This window comes from Armigeres subalbatus, chromosome 3 (assembly GCF_024139115.2).
Source record: "Armigeres subalbatus isolate Guangzhou_Male chromosome 3, GZ_Asu_2, whole genome shotgun sequence".
Taxonomy (NCBI): domain Eukaryota; kingdom Metazoa; phylum Arthropoda; class Insecta; order Diptera; family Culicidae; genus Armigeres; species Armigeres subalbatus.
In genome coordinates this window covers 41,259,196-41,278,027 of record NC_085141.1, presented here as the reverse complement: position 1 = coordinate 41,278,027, position 18,832 = coordinate 41,259,196, and the positions used below count along the sequence as shown (strand labels likewise).

Here is an 18,832-nt window from a genome sequence, read left to right as displayed (position 1 = left end):
TACCATTACAACCTGATAGAATAACTGCCTGCATTACTTCTTGGAAAATGTCTGGCGCATTACAGAGTCCAAACGGAAGACGTCGACATCTATATAGAGCATCACCGGTAAAGAAATTCGTCAAGTGTCGGCAGCGTTCGTCCAGTTCAATATGAAAAATGCATTCTTTAGGTCGATGGTTGAAAACCACCGGGCTCCATGAAGTTCAATAATATTGATTCGAACGTAGGCATCTTGAATGGTGTTCGGTATATACATTTGTTCGGGCCTCTCAAGTCCACAACCAATCGAATGTCCTCTTTACCTTTTGGCACAACTAGTAATGAGGAACAGAATGAACGATCCATTTTTCCGACACTGGCTCAATTATTCCGGAAGTCAACAGTTCGTCAAGTTTGAGTTGTACAAGTCTTTTGAATCCTGGTGGTATATGCGTATACACATTCCGCGCTGGGGCATGTCTTTGTTATAGTGTAACAATACCGGAGGAACGTTGAATTTTGGGAATTCTGCACCTTTTTGGAAACGTTGTTTACCGTAACTAATTCGCTCTTCCAATGATTATCGTAAGTTCCAACAGGCACTCTTAATCCAATGTCCAACAAGCTATATCGAGCTGCCGTGCTGAAACTCAGTAATGATCTCATTTCTTCAATAACATAGAACTTTTCCAAGTAAACTGGTCTATCATTGGAAACGTATAGTTTTGCAGAGAACGTTGCGATTACATTGATTTCTCCGTGCGAAGCGTAAGCACGAAGTGTTTTGTCCGATTTGTAACACAGATCATAGATTTCTTTGGCTTTAGATTGATCGCGAAGTATTTTATCCAGTGTTTTCTTGGTGATTGTGTTAACTTGTGCACCAGAGTCCACGAAAAATATCACACGTGTTTTAGCCACACGCCCGACTACATAGGCGTCTTCTTCTGCAGGGATATCATATGCTGGCAATGAGCATATTTTCCTATCAGGTTTATCTTCAGGTTTTGGGTTATCTATCGATTTCACGAGCTCCTAGAATTTATACAGTGTTACAAACGCATTTCATTTGCTTATACCAAGAGCTATCATATTCCCAATTGTTCGACAGTATTTTGGATATTTTAGTCAAGTTCCATACTTTGCTTACATGAAACGGCAAGAAATTCGTTTCTGATTATTAACGGCAATGCACCCACTCATACTGGGCGCGATTACATAATACGGTGCATGCGACGCTTTGTGTTGCAACGCAATTATTAGATTTGAAAGTTTATGAGAAATTGCCGCTCCGTTTCACGCATCGCAAGCCGTTTTGTTCTAAATACGACACTTCCAAGCAACACCCTTGCCACATAGGGGTTTCTGTGACTTATGTGTAACCCAATTTACATGTGAGCTGGTGAAACCAATCTGCTTGATTTGTGCTGCTCGGATTTGTTTCGATTTCTCTAAGAGTTTATTAAGAGACAAAAATATAACTTCTTCTAGAAAAATTCAAGAATTATTTATTTAAACCAGTTTCTGTTTCACATCGAATAACAAAAAAATCCAAATTACATTCGAACGTTCAATAAGATAGCTCAAACTGGTATATTCATTATTCCACGTCACTATCATGTACCTTTTTCTCATCTTCTTCACCGTTTTGGGTGATTGCTGCTATTTTCGGCTTTGATTCTTCATCAGCTGGTTCGTTCAACTGACGCTTCTGACCTGCTCCTACCTGCGGTTGTGTTGCGCAAGTGCGAGCTAGATGCCCACGACGCTTGCAATTGTGGCACACCTTGTCCAAATTTGGACAATTAGAGGCCTCGTGGTATATGCTTGCACATCTCCAACACGAGCCGCGTGAAGAACCTTCGATGCTAGCCCGCTCTCGCCGATAAGTTCCTCTTCCTCGTTGATTCCCTCTGTATCTCGGTCCGGCACCACGACCCGGTCCACGACGAGACGCCGGTCGTGTATATGTGGATTGTGTTACGGTAGCAATAACCGAATTATTCTGACGGTTATGCTTTTGGTATTCTTGCTCGTTGAACAGTTCCATCTCACGATCTCGCACCATTTCGATCAAGCTGTTTAAGTCCCCCTGGTTGACCCAGTTTCTATGGGCTAGTACACGGACTCGACTGTCGGCAGTACCCTTCACTATTGTACGTACTGCAGCTTCCATTTCCTCATCACATTTATAGCCGCAAAGTTTGGCCGCTGCAGCAACGCGTCTAACAAAAGCAAGGTTGGATTCTCCGTCACGTTGCACCATGTTCATTAGTTTCCCCCGTTGTCCGATAATGTACGTTCTAGATCCAAAATATTGATCCAAACGGGCGATTGCATTGGAAAATGGGTGTGTACATTCATTTGGCATTTCCGGGACGGACGATGTTCCTTGCATTATTTCCAGTAACTTTGGGCCAGCCTTAATCCGAAAGATATCCATCTTTGCACGCTCGTCTTGAGCGCGAACAAGATTGAACGATGCAACCAACACCTCTTTCCAATGTTCGTATGCTTTTTTATCAATATCGGATTCACCTTCCGATGGGCTGCATTCAGGGATGTGTAATGACCCTAGGGACATATTGTTCATTGTGGCCAATATCGATGCGTTTTCTGATAGTACCGGTTGATTGGACTCGAACACTTCACTGGATCTGAAGTCGACTGAATCGTATGCCGCAGTTGTTGTAACTGATCCGCTTCCTTTTTCGGATCTTACAATAGCCAATTCGGACTTAAGGGCTTCAAGCTGCTCCATAAGCATTTTCTTTGTTACTTTGCCTTTGGATTTCCTGTCGAAAGGAAAAGAGAATAAAATTTGAGTTACTCTGTCTCGACTATCAGAGTACTGTCATAGTGCATTGAAGGCATGGACACTCTGTCTCGACTACCAGAGCTCCTCATCTATAACGGATACTGCCTCGACTACAGTTCCGTTGCTCTTATCTGACGCTTTACAATGATACTTACTGCTTGGGAGGTACCGAAGTTCTGCTACCGGATGCGCCATTGTCGAAATTTCCCGTTGACTCTGCAGCCAACAGTGGTCGTGGCGGTAAAGTGCTCCGCTGCTGCTTATCCTCCATAATGGCTTGAAAAATTATTTAATTAACTCTTGTACTATTTGGAAAACTTTTCCAAACAGTATAAGATGTTGCTAACATTAGAATCCATTTCGGAAAAGGAAATGGATCCTAATGTTATTTAAGAAAATTATTCGGATTAACTCCATGTGCTCTTTTCTTTTCCTGTGTAATAGTTCAGGGTAGAACTATGCCTTACCTAAGTTGGGCGTACGACGAATGGGATTTGCCTCGACCCGCCCGTCACCACGTCCGGTATGCGAATGACCCGTGGTGCGGAAGCACCACTGGTTATATACCCTTGCTCGCCGGGGGAGGGGAGGGCTCGACGATGTTGCTGCTGGGTGGGGAAACCTCGACCCACTGTTGCTCGACCCGCTCGTCACGACGTCTGGTATGCGAATGACCCGTGGTGCGGAAGCACCACTGGTTATATACCCTTGCTCGCCGGGGGAGGGGAGGGCTCGACGATGTTGCTGCTGGGTGGGGAAACCTCGACCCACTGTTGCTCGACCCGCTCGTCACGACGTCTGGTATGCGAATGACCCGTGGTGCGGAAGCACCACTGGTTATATACCCTTGCTCGCCGGGGGAGGGGAGGGCTCGACGATGTTGCTGCTGGGTGGGGAAACCTCGACCCACTGTTGCTCGACCCGTTCGTCACGACGTCCGATGAATGAATGAGTCTCAGTACGGTACTACCGCGTGTTTTATAATTGGAAAGCGAGCACAACAGGCTCCGCCTCTTTTAAAGAATGCTGTGTTGTGGCACTCCTGCGAATGCCAATAATAGCATGACAACCGTTAAATCAATCAGGGAATATTACATAGAGATGCTTTCATCTGGATTTTCATTTTCATTGAATTGCAAAAGCTTTCATTCATTTGTAATTTAAATTTATTTTATTATTTCTTTTTATCTACATGGTACATCTGCGACTTGATTGCTGACGGTGAAATGAATGACGGTAGTTCTTCTTCGGGGGGTGCGGTCGATTCATTTGCCTCGTGCATACGGACGATGGGCCTCAATCGCTGATGGGAAGTCCTCTCAGTTGTCTGTCAGTTGTCCTCGACGACGACGGAAAGGCATCAAACGTTGCTGAAAATGAGAGGGTGCTTTTTCACTTGGATTTATGTACAATACAACAACTTGCCTGGAGCGGAGGCCCTCATGGCCTCCGCGGCCGCTACCAGCGGCGGTGTCGATGTCCAACGATTGGAAAGGGATGAAAATTCGACCATATCGTTACCAAGGGTCCTGACGGTTGCGGTGAGCTCATACCGCGCCATGGGCTGATCCGGTTGTCATAGGATGCTCGTAGAGTTGGCCAAACTCCAATTGGCACTGCAACTTCTGGACTAGCGAGTGTGTCAGGATATACCTCGGCGAAATGTGACGAATTAGCCATGCAACAAAATAGAACCGGGGGCCGACTCAAACGGATTACTCTAACTAGGGTTCGATGGACAGGACTGCTTGAGGACGTTCACAACTACCATCACCAACATGCGTTTGTACCTCGGACTGGGGGTTCATGGAAAGAGTCTTGGACATAAGCGTAACTAGAGTCTCGGTCTAGGGGGGGCCATGGCATCAGCTGGTGGGATGTAATTTTCAAAGGCGATTTAAAGCACTGTGCGCATGGGTTGCAATAGAAATTGTTTGACTAAGTTTATCGCTCATTCGTCCTAAAACTAACATAAAAAATCGCGAATAATACAATTGATTTCCAATGATGCTGTGATTGCTTCAAAACGCTGAGTATGTGTTAACTTGTCTTCTCCATGTTACTAAATGTGGATAAGTGTGTAATCTAAGATTCAAGAATCTTCTTCGAATTATCTATAAATGAATTTCGATATGAGTATATTTCTGAAAGTTTTCAAGCATTTCCATGATTACCTTATGCATAAAGATCTCGATTTTTTTGAAACTTGAAATTTTTGAAACTCTTTAGATGTAGAATAAATTCCACGAAATTTTGTCATAATCAATATAAGTATTCATGCAAAATTCCAAAATGTATGCTATGTGCTGAAATAGTTAAGTACCGATGAACACAAATTTGGAATCCTAAAATGTTTTTTATGAGTCATAAATTCCATGAGTCATAATTCAAATTCCAAAATAACATAGGGTTTTTGTAGTTACTGACGTTAGGAAGAGGCTTTATTATGGTTTTCTGAATAGGTGAGAGATTTCTCCGCAAAAAATCAAAGAGACTTGAGAAGCAACCAAATCGATCTGAATTGTGCTGCAAAGGAAATGTTTTCTGATATGAACTGGTTTCTAAATCTAATTTTTTTATCCTAAAAAACAAATTCTAACTAAAGCAGGCACAAAAGAGTTTTCCGATGATCTTTATGAAATCGCCAAAAAATTAAATAGAACAAGATCTTTTGAGGATTATAAAAATATTTCTTTAATGCAATCTCTGTTGTGAGTGCGAAGGTTGCCTAAGTTTTGTCCTAATACTTTCAATGGAATGCGTTGTTGATTTTTCTGTCATTGTAACAAAGATTCTTAAGTTTTATAATTTTATATCTTTCTGTGCCAGAATTATATAGCGAGAGCAAAAAGCTCCATAGGAATTTGATCAACTGTTTTGCGGCATACCTTGCGATTAACTCGAAGATTTTCGAAAGAATGGTCGTTCGAAATTTCATTGACCGGATTTGTGTACATGTGCTCATTTTGATGTAGTTGCTTCAGTCTTTTTGAAGCGGATGGTAGTTTAATAGAACAGAAATATTTATATCTTAATACAATTATGTTTTTATGTTTCTGCGACCAGGATACTAGTCAAACAAATGCAGAACAAATTTATTATTTTAAGCTAGCAACTGAATTAGAAGCGGCATTGATTTTAGCTTAAAAATCGAGAAAATGTTCCCGGGGGTCCAACTTAAATATTTCGATGCTTTGCTGAACAAATGGTCATAGATGTGATAACGCAACAAACAATATGTTTATAGAATTCATAATGAAAATTAAGAAATATGTAGGAAATATGTAAATGAAATAAAAACGGACTAATTTGGAATGACTTTTCAAAATTTTCTGGGGGGGGGCCGCAAGTAGGTCTGGAGGGCCAGCCCCAGCACCCCCTTATTTACACCAATGGTCTTGGACTGATGGGGTTGGTTCCGAACGATCGACTGTCCCGGGGACCCGGGACCGGTAGAACAGCCACTATGGGGTATAAACATTCCGATAACTTTTTGAAATACTGATGAAAAACAAAACTTACTGGAGTGCGGAGGCCACAAGGACCTCCGCGGGTACCGAAGCACCACCGGTGGAGGCGAGTTATGCCTCTTCGCTGGTTGAGTTTGCGTTGTACCGTATAGGGAGTACGCAAATCTTCGAGATTGCTCTTCGGAAGACCCCATTCGTAGTGCGCACGTCTACTAAACGGATGTTATCGTCTGAGCCACGGAAAATGGCAGTCACACGACCCAAATTCCATTTCAGCGGCGGAAGCGGCTCGTACATCAGCAGCACTATAGTGCCGACGGAAATGTTATCACGTTGGCGTGTCCACTTTGTGCGGTTGTGCAGGTCGGAAAGGTACAATGTGGTCCACGTTTTCCACAACTTCTGAGAAAAGTCCTGCGCCCTTTGCCAGACGGAAAGATGGTTGGTTGGAAAATTGTCCAGATTGGGTTCAGCGATTGCAGTTAGTGGACGCTGTATCAGAAAATGCCCAGATGTGAGCGCTTCGAAATCTCCAGGATCGTTACTGAGCGGAGTGAGGGGTCTTGAGTTCAAAACAGCTTCGATCTGCGTGAGCACGGTTTGCATTTAACGTACGATTTGCATCGTACAACAGCGTTTGGGTTCCGATGACCTTCTTGAAAGCGTTCTTGAAGCACTTCACGACGGCTTCCGACAGACCGCCAAAGTTCGGTGACCTTGCTGGGATGAACTTGAATTCAATCCCTTCATTCGCGGCGTTGCAAGCTACGGCGTTCTGGAATTGCTGCTGCTCGAACAAGTTCAACAGCTGTCGAAGTTCCCGCTTTGCTCCAACGAAATTCGTACCATTATTGTCACACATTATGAGGACCGGTCGTCCTCGCCGGGCGGTGAAACGTTGAAAGTGAAAGTGCTGCCAAAAACACCTCCGTTGTGAGATCGGTTCAACATGAACTGCCTTCGTTACAAGGCAGACGAATACCGCAACGAAGCATTTAACTGGATTACTTCGGCGATGGGGGTAGGAAACTAGAAACGGACCGCAGTAATCCACACCGACCTTCAAGAATGGCGGTGCCGGTGTAACCTTTTCTGGTGGTAGTTCGACCATCAGTTGTTCCAAACATCTTGGTCTGACGCAGAAGCAAGTGACGCATTCGTGGAGAACTTTACGCACCAGGTTTCGAATATTGCTGATCCAGAATTTTTCTCTGGCGCTTGCGATGACGACTTATTGTCCGGAGTGAAGCAATTTCACGTGCTAAAGGTGGATTATCAACGTGGCGAGAGGATGACGTGGATCGATGATCATTGGATGCTTCCGATTTTGCGAAACAGTTGCATTCCGGTGCCGGCCACCAACGCGAAGTACCATCTCGTAGTATGGGGTGGAGTGATGCTATTCTAGATGTCCTCCAGGGACAGACTTTCAATCTCCTGAAGCATTCTTCTTGGGAGAGGTGAACCAGTTGCAGTAGAGCATCTTCGTATTCTTGCGTGCTAATGTAGCCGAGTTTCCTGGAAGTTCGGTGCGTTCTTTGCGAGTTGTGACGGAAACGACGTAATAAAGCCACCATTCGAACGAGAGAAAATAGTGTCGAGCGCAACGAGAATATTTCATTTGGTGTAGTGACTTGCAGTGGCAGGGCTACGGATTTCCGTTATTCAAGAGAGGCTGGATCAAACTGTTCAACGCTGACATTTAGAGTTGCAGGCCAGAAGCTTCGACCTTGGTGCAACCAAACAGGTCCGTTGAACCAGAGTGGTTGGTGCTCCAGCTGTGTAGCTGATATTCCTCGCGAAAAAACGTCTGCTGGATTTTCAATGCCTACAACATGATTCCACACGCCGCCATTCGTCAGGTGCTGGATCTCGAGCACCCTATGCGCCACAAAGGTTTGCCATCGCGATGGTGTCGACGCAATCCAGAATTTGACGATGCTGGAATCGGTCCAGAAGTACGACGGAATTACCAGTGAGGTGGCTTGGCTGACTTGCTCGTATAAATGACTGAGAAGCAGGGCGAATGACAATTCAAAGCAGGGCGTAATCTGCTTACGTTTCCTCTTCTTCAGGTCCTCTAGTGGCGCTACACGTGACTTGGCCATCATTAGCTGGACACGCACTGAACCGTCCGCGTAAGTACAGCGGAGATACAAACAAGCGCCGTATGCACTATCCGAAGCGTCACAGAATCCGTGCCATTCGGTTGCGACACACTCTTGGGTATACCCAACCCATCGTGGAATGCTAATGGATTCCAGAGAACTAAGATTCCGTCGGTAGTCCAACCAAAAGGCCTGAAGGTTTTTATGGGAGTGGGTCATCCCAGTTTAGTTCCAGCTTCCACAGTGTCTGGATAAAGATTTTAGCTTCGGCGACGACTAGTTCTATCAGACCCAATGGATCGAAGAGCTTGGACGCGTCGGAAATCACACCTCGTAACCACCGACGTTGTATTCCACTCGGGCATGGTAAAACAAAAGTTGTCGGTTCTGGTGCACCAGACGAGACCCAACGTTTTCACGGTTGAAATTGGAGGTGACGAGTCCATTTCGAATTCCGGTCGATGATCACAACGATCAGGCTGCGACTCCTTTAGCACCTCTTCACAGTTGGAGTTCCACTTACGTAGTGTGAATCCAGCAGAGTCTGTGCGGGCGATTGTGTCTTTGACCAGCCGTTTTCCTTCTTCGGGGTTGTCGACGCCAGTGATCATATCGTCGACGTAAAAATCTTTTCACAGCACCTTTGCTGCGCCTGGATGTGTAGCTTCTCCGTCTTCTGCTAGCTGAACCATACATCGTGTGGCTAGAAAAGGAGCGGAAGCGGTGCCGTCCGTAACGGTCGTGACCTGAAACACTTCGATAGGTTCGTCGGTGTCGGCAATTTTTGATCACGTGGGCACATCTTGATCATCCGATACATTTTTGTAACATCGGCCACAATACCGATCCGGTGCAGACGAAATCGAGCATGGATCGAGATTAGGTCGTCCTGGACCACAGGGCCAATCATTAGTCCGTCGTTGAGGGAAAGACCAGACGAAGTTTTGCACGAAGCATCGAATACCACACGCAACTTTGTTGTTGTGCTGTCCGGCTTCAAGACGGCGTGATGAGGCAGAAAGTAGTGTACTGCTCCGGAAAAATCTTCTTTTCCATGTGCTCCATTGTCCAATAATCCTTCATGAACTCGCAATACAGCTTTTTCAGCTGAGGGTTGTTTGATAGCCTTCTCTCCAGACTAAGGAACCGCCGTTCCGCCACAGCTCTGGAGCTACCTAGGTGACCGATTACGTGGTCCTTCTTTGGTAGGTTCACGATGAAACGACCATCTACGTCACGTGTAGTGGTTTTCTTAAACAACTCCTCACATGTGGACTCTTCCACAGAATAGGTACTCGCTAGATGACAGCTCTCGAGATCCCAGAAACGAGTAGCTCTTCTTGAAGATCGGACAAGGAACACAGCGCAGTGGATATGGCGTGTACGGAGATCAAGCTACTGGGAATTCGTCCGGATACAACCCAACCGAATACGGTATTTTGTAATGTTGGACCGTTCTCGCTGAGCCTGAATCTTTCTTCCTGCAACAGGTCGAGGCAATTTTCGGCATTTCATAAGTGGAATCGTCCGCTTCGGCAGGACGTTGAACCGCATAACCTCCTCGAACTCCGAAATGCTATCGAAACGTGGGCTGATTGTACCGCTAACAGCTTTCTTCGACACGCTCCTGGTGTTACCGATGCCCTTCACCGGTAGATAATTCGGGAACTCTTCAAGCTTCATGCGTCGACAAAACTCGGACGAAATAAAACAATACTGCAAGCAGGAATCGAGCAGTGCTCTGGCAAGCATCGAGCTTCCGTTGGCATCGCAGATCCGCACAATGACAGTGGAGAGAAGAACTTGACGTGTGGAGGTCTTGGTTTGTGTTGGTAGGACTGTGGTGTGTTGCAGTGTGTTTGGATAGTCTGTGGCGATCTGTGGGTTGGTGTTTTGCGATTGTGTAGTGATAACCAGGCTTGACAAAACTCCTCACCCTTGCTAGAGTCAAATAAAATCTTCTTCTTCTTCTTATTGGCATTACATCTCCACACTGGGACAGAGCCGCCTCACAGCTTAGTGTTCATTAAGCACTTCCACAGTTATTAACTGCGAGGTTTCTAAGCCAAGTTACCATTTTTGCATTCGTATATCATGAGGCTAACACGATGATACTTTTATGCCCAGGGAAGTCGAGACAATTTCCAATCCGAAAATTGCCTAGACCGGGTACCGGGAATCGAACCCAGCCACCCTCAGCATGGTCTTGCTTTGTAGCTGCGCGTCTTACCGCACGGCTAAGGAGGGCCCCAATATAAAATCATCATCAGCAAAATGCTGCCTTCGCATCCTCACAATTGAGTGGAAGCGTAAAAAAGCCGAGGTACAAAAAAACAGAGTGAGGAAAAGCAAAATAAAAACACATGTGAGTGAGGCGTCGGGCGAAAGAGCATTCATTGAGCCTCCGGAGCGACGCTTTGTATGTGAAAAAATCTTGGAGGCTGTTTTGAGTGTGAGTGTAAGTGAGTGACGCACCAAAAGAAAAAGATGAACAGATGGACTCGCTCTTGTTTTGCGACGCACAAGCTCGGGTTTAATGATGCACAATGCTGTGAGTTTTGATGCTTATTAGTGCTCCTCAAAAAAACTCCTGCTCTTGCTCATTTTCTACTCGGCGAGAAGTTTTTGGCAAGCCTGGTGATAACTGACAATGAAGTGGAGGGTTCGGTGTGGTTTGTGGTTTGTTACTTACACAGAAAAAAATAATGAAAAGTAATCAGCGCGTAAATAATAAAGACGTGGAAAATTACACTATTCCGAGCGTACATGGATCTTTTCCAACAAGTTCGCCCTAAATGTATGCAATTTACATAGCATTATGACACTTCTTTGTATAAAAAGTGACATAATGCAATACAAATTGCATACATTCAGATAATAATATCGTTTAAATTTACGCTCTTATTGGCATTCCCTTTATGTGCATTACTTTCGTGTAAATTTCAACAACTTTTTCTATCCGTGTAGTTAACGATGGACTGTTCTTTATTGAGTTCTATTACAGGTTTTTATAGAGCACACCTAAAAGGTATTTGATACATTTTGAGATGAACACAAATTCTATTGCAACTTTTGTTTACTTATACTATGTTACAATAATAGATGAAGTAATGGATTGTTCATTATAGAATGGTGGTGCAGATATATATGTGTGAATGGATTTCAACAAGTGCCTGGGCAATACGCCCCACCTTACCCAAAGACGTTTCATAGCCCTTCATTAGTATTTTATCTATCGCATGATAAAAAGGTTACAAATCCTTATGTGCTTGACATTAAAAAACCAACATAAATCCATTCAAACAGTTGTGAACTACATTTAAGAGCCAGTTCGCGAGAAGCGCGACCCCCTCTTGTATCGATATTCTCCGATTTGGATGAAATTTTCAGGGTTTGTTCATATATGTAAGAGAAGGCATTTTGCAAATTTTCAGATTTTTTCATTGAGGGGAAGTGGGGTAAAACGGCCCTTCAAAAATTATTGTTCAAAAATCGCCAAAAACAAAAAAATGCAATAACTTTGGCAATGAGTGACCGATTTTGTTTAAATTTTGCGCGTTTTTTCTACTCAATTAGTACTTTATACCAAGTGCTTAATAGGGTTATAAAGTTGTTTACTTTAGGAGAAAATTGACTTTTTCGATATAAAATGGTCGTTTTTCCAAAGGGAATATTTTTCACCAACAGATCTAGGATAAAAAACTAAACCCGTAAGGCAATTAAGGAACTAAAGAGCTTTCATCTCATATACAATTCAGAAGCGCCAACTCAAGAATTTCTTAGAAAATCGCAATTTTCTGCAACACTGTTTATTCTTAAGAAAGTTCGCAAAAATTTCGACCCTACTTATGTTGATGTTTTCCGATCTGGTGAAAACTGTCCAAACTTTTTTGTCTCAGTTGAAATTAAAAATCAGAATTTTCTATTAGGGGAGTGTAGGGTAAAATAGGCCTTTAAAATTAAATGTCAAAAAATACATCATTTTTTTATGTGTGTTTCTTCTTCCTTTCAATTCATCTATATTTTTCGTCTCAATAGATATGTACATCCTTCGCTGATCTATATTAGATAGCAAACTATTTGCAGAACAATTTTCAACAGAAGTAAAATAGGACCAAAATAAGTTCCTTAAACATTAGCACGTTCTTCGCAAACTGAAACAAAAATGAACGGATTCAACGAAAGTGCTTGTTGTTTTTTTTTTTAATCAGCTATAATTACTGTGGGTACCGGTACTGATGTTGCTTTTACAGCTATGCGAAAAAAAAAACAATTATTCTTAACGTCAAATGAGCAATTTCGTAACGTTTAAACATACACAGCAAATAATTTTGAAAATTCAACGACGTGTAAAATTGCAGCTGAACCCATCAAACGAATTAACATTCGATATCCAATTCAATTTGATTGAGCTTTACAAGCAAGCACCGTTTAAATTTATTTCGATTTAAAAGAATAGTAAGATCGATTGAATGTTGCGTTTATTTGCATGCTCCAAATATGTGCATGGAAATACATTTAAAATCACAACATATTTTTATCTGTGTAGCTTGTTGGTGGAGCTACTTCTCAGATTATATTTTTCTTTTGTACCTACTTGCATCAGGTTACCATAGGCTTGTTTTTGTGCTTGTAACGATTGTGTGGTATTCATAACTCTTTTTCATCTTCCATCATTATCAATTTAAACCAAATAAACCAAAGATTATTGTGCAAAAACGTCAAACCGTGTACCATTCATACATTTTGAATTACTAACCTTCAAACTGCTAGCTAATATAACAGAGATACAATCTAAACCAAATGTTTGACTGAATGGACTATACCAGTTCTAATCGGGTGTATATATTTTCAAGAGTTGGACAATTTTATCTCATAGGTAATGGAATAAACTCGATTCTATGTTTACACATCTGTGTAAAAAACACTCCAAAGTTTAACAAAGTTCCGAATTCATTTGGCACGTAACTCAACAAAACTGTGTAGTTGATTGTAAAAAGGATGCCTTAAATATCAGCCTTTTTCTCTTGAAATCTTTGCTAACCTTATATGAACATATTTCCAACCAACCATAAGGTGTGGTTTGCTAAGAAGTAGTACTTGGGTAGTAACAGCTTGCAATACTTTTTGAGAAATCTATCTATTGCTTTTTTCACCGAGGAATAGACTACCGTGTTGAAGTACCAATGTAACAAAGTACCAAAACAAATATTCTCACTTCCGAATGGATGGAAACTAGCTAAAGCATTGGATTTTGCTTTACGTCCTTCTTGAACCATGCATAGTTCTTGCAATTAAGACGTCACCATGGAGGAACTGGTGGGAATATATTTTGGTGGAACAATATTTTTGAACGGGAGTTTATAGAAATGACGGAATATTATAGAAATGACATGACTAGTTGACTAGTTCACGTTATTTTTTGAGATTGAGAGATTGTGAAGGATTTAATTGTTGACAGATAAAAAACCATAAAAATACTAAGCTTGGAAGAATTTCGAAGCAAACTAGCAAAATCACTAGATTAGTTGCCAGTTGGGTCGGAATAATCAAATCTAAGAAGTGTGGTTACGATTATCTTGTTTCGTAACATTATTTATATTTGGAGATCTATTTTACCCCTCTCTCCCCATCCCAATATTTTGCCAAATAGTTTCATCTACATATAGAAATAAACCTTGTAAGTTTCAGCCAGATGCTGAAACATCGATAAAATGGAGTTGCGATTCTCACAAACTGGCTTGCAAACAAACAGTGCAATGTGCAGAAATTCATAATTTGTTTGATGATTCTTTTAAAAGTCTTAAAAGTCGGCGCACTGAAATAAGTTTCAATAAGTTTGATGTATATTCTGCTTGAGCTCACATATAAAAAAATATGTATTTTTGAAATTTTATTTTTACAAGGCTATTTTACCCAATTTACCGAAATTGCTCATTTGTCGTTAAGAATAATTGTTTTTTGTTCGCATAGATGTAAAAGCAACATCACTACCGGTACCCACATTAATTGTAGCTTATTCAAAAAAAATATCAACAAGCACGTTCGCCGAAATCGTTCATTTTTGTTTCAGTTTGCGAAAGACGTGCTAATGTTTAAGACACTTATTTTGGTCCTATTTTACTTCTGTTGAAAATTGTTCTGCAAATAGTTTGCTATCTAATATAGATCAGCGAAGGATGTACATATCTATTGAGACGAAAAATATAGATGAATTGAAAGGAAGAAGAAACACACATAAAAAAATGATGTATTTTTTGACATTTAATTTTAAAGGCCTATTTTACCCTACACTCCCTAATAGAAAATTCTGATTTTTAATTTCAACTGAGACAAAAGTTTGGACAGTTTTCACCAGATCGGAAAACATCAACATAAGTAGGGTCGAAATTTTTGCGAACTTTCTTAAGAATAAACAGTGTTGCAGAAAATTGCGATTTTCTAAGAAATTCTTGAGTTGGCGCTTCTGAATTGTATATGAGATGAAAGCTCTTTAGTTCCTTAATTGCCTTACGGGTTTAGTTTTTTATCCTAGATCTGTTGGTGAAAAATATTCCCTTTGGAAAAACGACCATTTTATATCGAAAAAGTCAATTTTCTCCTAAAGTAAACAACTTTATAACCCTATTAAGCACTTGGTATAAAGTACTAATTGAGTAGAAAAAACGCGCAAAATTTAAACAAAATCGGTCACTCATTGCCAAAGTTATTGCATTTTTTTGTTTTTGGCGATTTTTGAACAATAATTTTTGAAGGGCCGTTTTACCCCACTTCCCCTCAATGAAAAAATCTGAAAATTTGCAAAATGCCTTCTCTTACATATATGAACAAACCCTGAAAATTTCATCCAAATCGGAGAACATCGTTGCAACCTCCCTTGGAAAGGGGGTCGCGCTTCTCGCGAACTGGCTCTTAAATATTCTCCATATCTCCATATCCATCATATTCTCCATAACTGCTGCAGGCTCGCTGCGCTTGTGTCCAGTTGGTAAAGGCATACCGTCCTGCCTACACTGGGGCGTTTTGGCCAGTGAAACATATTTTCGAAAATCGTTGGATGGAAGCAATTTTATATCATACTAGCAGACCCGACGAACTTCGTTTCGCCTAAAATTGATTAGTTCTCGAGTTATGCAGAAATTTCGGTTTCATTTGTATGGGAGCCCCCCTTTCCAAAGGAGGGAGAGGTCTCGAACCATCTTAAGAACCTTCCCCGACCCCAAAAACCTCTGCATATAAATTTTTACGCCTATCGGTTCAGTAGTTTCGGAGTCTATAAGGTTCAGACAGACAGAAATTCATTTTTATGTATATAGAAGAAGAAGATTAGGTTTAGTTAATGTTAAGTTTTATTCAGCGTGCGATTTTATGCATCTATTTTTCTGTTGGGGCCATATATGGTCCCGTGGGCCTCAAAAGGTTAAAATAATACAAAATTGTAAAATTTCAATACAATGGTTGTATTAAAATTTCCGAAATTGTACATATACATATAAAAACAATTACTTGGCGATGAAATAAATTATGATAAATCAAAAGAATTTGACATTTCTTGCGCATTTTCTAAAAAAATAATGGGACATAATGTTTGGATAGACCAAGGATAAGGTGCCAAAAAAGTGAATGAGTGTTTTCCTTGCTAGCCATATTTAAAGCAGCCATACACAAAGAGACAGACATCGATATTAAAAATACGTTTTTATCACTAGCTGAACTGATTTGTTCGCACTTACCATAACAAAATTCGATAATTAGTAGCCGGATTTCAATTACCTTCGATTGGGGCAGCCACTTCACAGCTCGGTGGTGACCTTTTTTCACACCATCCTCGCCGCCGAAACATGTCGAAAGTTGACGTTCCCTGCGGCGTTTCATGGTAGGCCGTCGGTCAGCTATCTCGCTCGATCGACTGTCTGTCAGTATGTAGAAATACCTAATTGATATTTTCAGCATTTCACTCTTGCTGGAACGGAAATTTTCACCTCGCCATCGACGTATGTATCCTTGGGACATCAACTCTATATGATACCGTCGTTGATTGGCGGTGCACGGCAATTAAACTCAATCAGACACATCTTATGGCCAGCGTGATGCATTTGCAGATTTTGCGGTCAGGTCGGCCCATAACGCTGCCTTGTTAGGTCAGCTTCGTTGGTGGTCCTAACTAACGCCATCGATTTTTGGTTGCTTATTTCGTGTATCAATTTGCTTAGAGACATGTCAATCTAGTTCGATTGTATATAAACAACTGCCTACCATCAGTCACATTCGGCGATGCTGACGCTTGCAACAAAATCATACCCGATCCATCTAAGTAGGCCACAGCTGGGCTGGGCGATAAAATCGAAAACAAAAGAACAATTCCTGCTGCCAGGGCTGCTCTGCTGGTGGTGAAAAGGTGGACCCTTTCTTTCCTTCATAGCCATAACGACTCTCCCCAGCAGAGCTGCGATGCGGTGTGTGGAGTTCGATAGTTCGTTCGATCCCAGCGATGATTTATGCGCGATAGAAGACCATTCTTCTTCCACACCCACCCAGTTTAATGATAATTTCTGAATCTATTTTCACCTGAAGAGGTGGATAGCACTCCAGTTATCGGCGATAATCCAATTCGGGGCGAACCAGCGCGCATACAATCGACCAATTGAATTTCTTTGAACGACTTGGCTTCGTTTATCGGACTGGATCGAACGGCTCCGATATCGGCGCAAAATGGTCCTATTTACTCCCATTTAGGGAGCACAGTTGGTTGTTTGCGCTGGCTGGTGCAATCAGGCGGACAGGTTCGTTTTGGGGCCCCGATTGGGATCATTTATCATTGTGCCAACAAAGAGAAGGCGCAAACCCGTTGCACACTGTTTCCTTTCAAGGAAAAACGTGATCGAAATTATTTTGACCTAGAAAAAAGCATTTTAGACCTGTAGTTTCTTTAGCAAAGTTTTTCCGTTGAATATTCTTGATTTTTTGGATGTATCTATTTTGTGATTAATCCCCCTAGAAGTGAGAAACAAAAAAAAAATTTATTATCAATTTAAAAAATTCATTTTGTTTAGCAATGTTGTAGAGAATCTTATTAGAAAAAATGTTGCTGAAGACACTATAGGTCTATCTTTCAATTTTAATGATCAAAATTGTTTTTTAATTAAAAATACATCGAAAATTACTTTTCTTTGAATAACTTTTTCTATCCATTTTCTACAATTTTCGTATGTTCTACAATTTTGATCGCCATGAAAAAATACATGTTTTGCTATAAAACATATTTTTTATCTCTTATATGTGAAGAGATATTCAGTATTTTCTAACAAAAGTGAACTTTTTCTGTACAAAAAATCTACTAAACTTGCAAATTCTTGCAAACGAAACCACCTCCACGTGAAACTATGAAGTAAACACTAACGAATCATGGGAAAATCATTTGTCGCTCGTTGTCCCTTCCATGTTAAAACTATGAACGTAATCAGTTTATCACCAGATTAACGGAACCAATTTTTTACTAGTTCAATTGAGCTGTTTCTTGTTCGGGGTCGTTCAAGGTTTGTAAAATATATAGAAATTGTTTTTATTATTATATTTCCATATTTTGGTATTTCACTATTAAATTACACAATTAAAATCATAAGGGTTGTGTACAAGACACGACCGCCCGACGTAAACTACGTGAAACAGTTTGGTGAAATGAAGAATCTAGTGCCATTATCCATGAGTATTACAAAATTACTCTTTGGATTTCTTATGAAATTTACATTTTAAAGGGAACTAATATATTTATGTAATTAAAACAAATTTATTGAATTCTCGAGTTTTGTATAATATGAGTAGTTTAGTTTTGTTTGTTTAAATTCAATTCATTGTTCTTTTTCGAATTTTTCGAAAAATATTTTAAATGAGCTTAACTAAACTTGGGTATTTCTAAATTTCAATTTATCAGGTTTAGTTGCACTTTTTACTGTATTTAACCATTGAAACTTTAGAAATGATATAACTACCGTCTAATCACTGTAGACGCACACATGTTTTGGAAAGACCACGCGTCAAAGCGCACTCGTGATTTCGCTACTGACGGCATCATTTCGATTGAACTGTCTCCATCTCCATCTTTCGATTGATTGTTAATAATCCGCCACAAGCTCACAAGCTGCAACAAAATCAAATAAGATCTTAAGAAAATTTCACCTGGCTGCCACTGATGCCATCCATACGAATTCATATTTGTAGCATCTCCTCCCGGGGCGCACCCGTGATTCTGCTACGGACGGCAACATTATGGCGTCGCCAAGTGGTTAATTTGCTCTTTGAACAATATTCGCCTTGCCTCTTCCTTTGCATAGGATGGTGGCCCTGAGAAGAACCGATTCATTCGTTCAGCAACTCCGCCGATGCTGGGACCACCGCCCGCGACATTTCTAATGAAATGCCACGCGCGCGACTTGACTTAAATTCGTTTATTTTTCA

General features: G+C 41.2%; 1 protein-coding gene across 1 annotated transcript; it reads right to left on the bottom strand.

Annotated features, from left to right (window-relative positions):
- Positions 1 to 389: 389 nt before the first annotated feature.
- Positions 390 to 3,949, bottom strand: LOC134221594 (uncharacterized). The gene is made up of 3 exons (XM_062700782.1): positions 2,955 to 3,949; positions 1,606 to 2,776; positions 390 to 1,016 (listed from the first exon to the last, which is right to left on the bottom strand). Exons 1-3 carry the CDS (start codon positions 3,068 to 3,070, stop codon positions 390 to 392), a joined length of 1,914 nt encoding a protein of 637 aa, XP_062556766.1. The 5' UTR covers positions 3,071 to 3,949.
- Between the last annotated feature and the right edge of the window lie 14,883 nt (positions 3,950 to 18,832).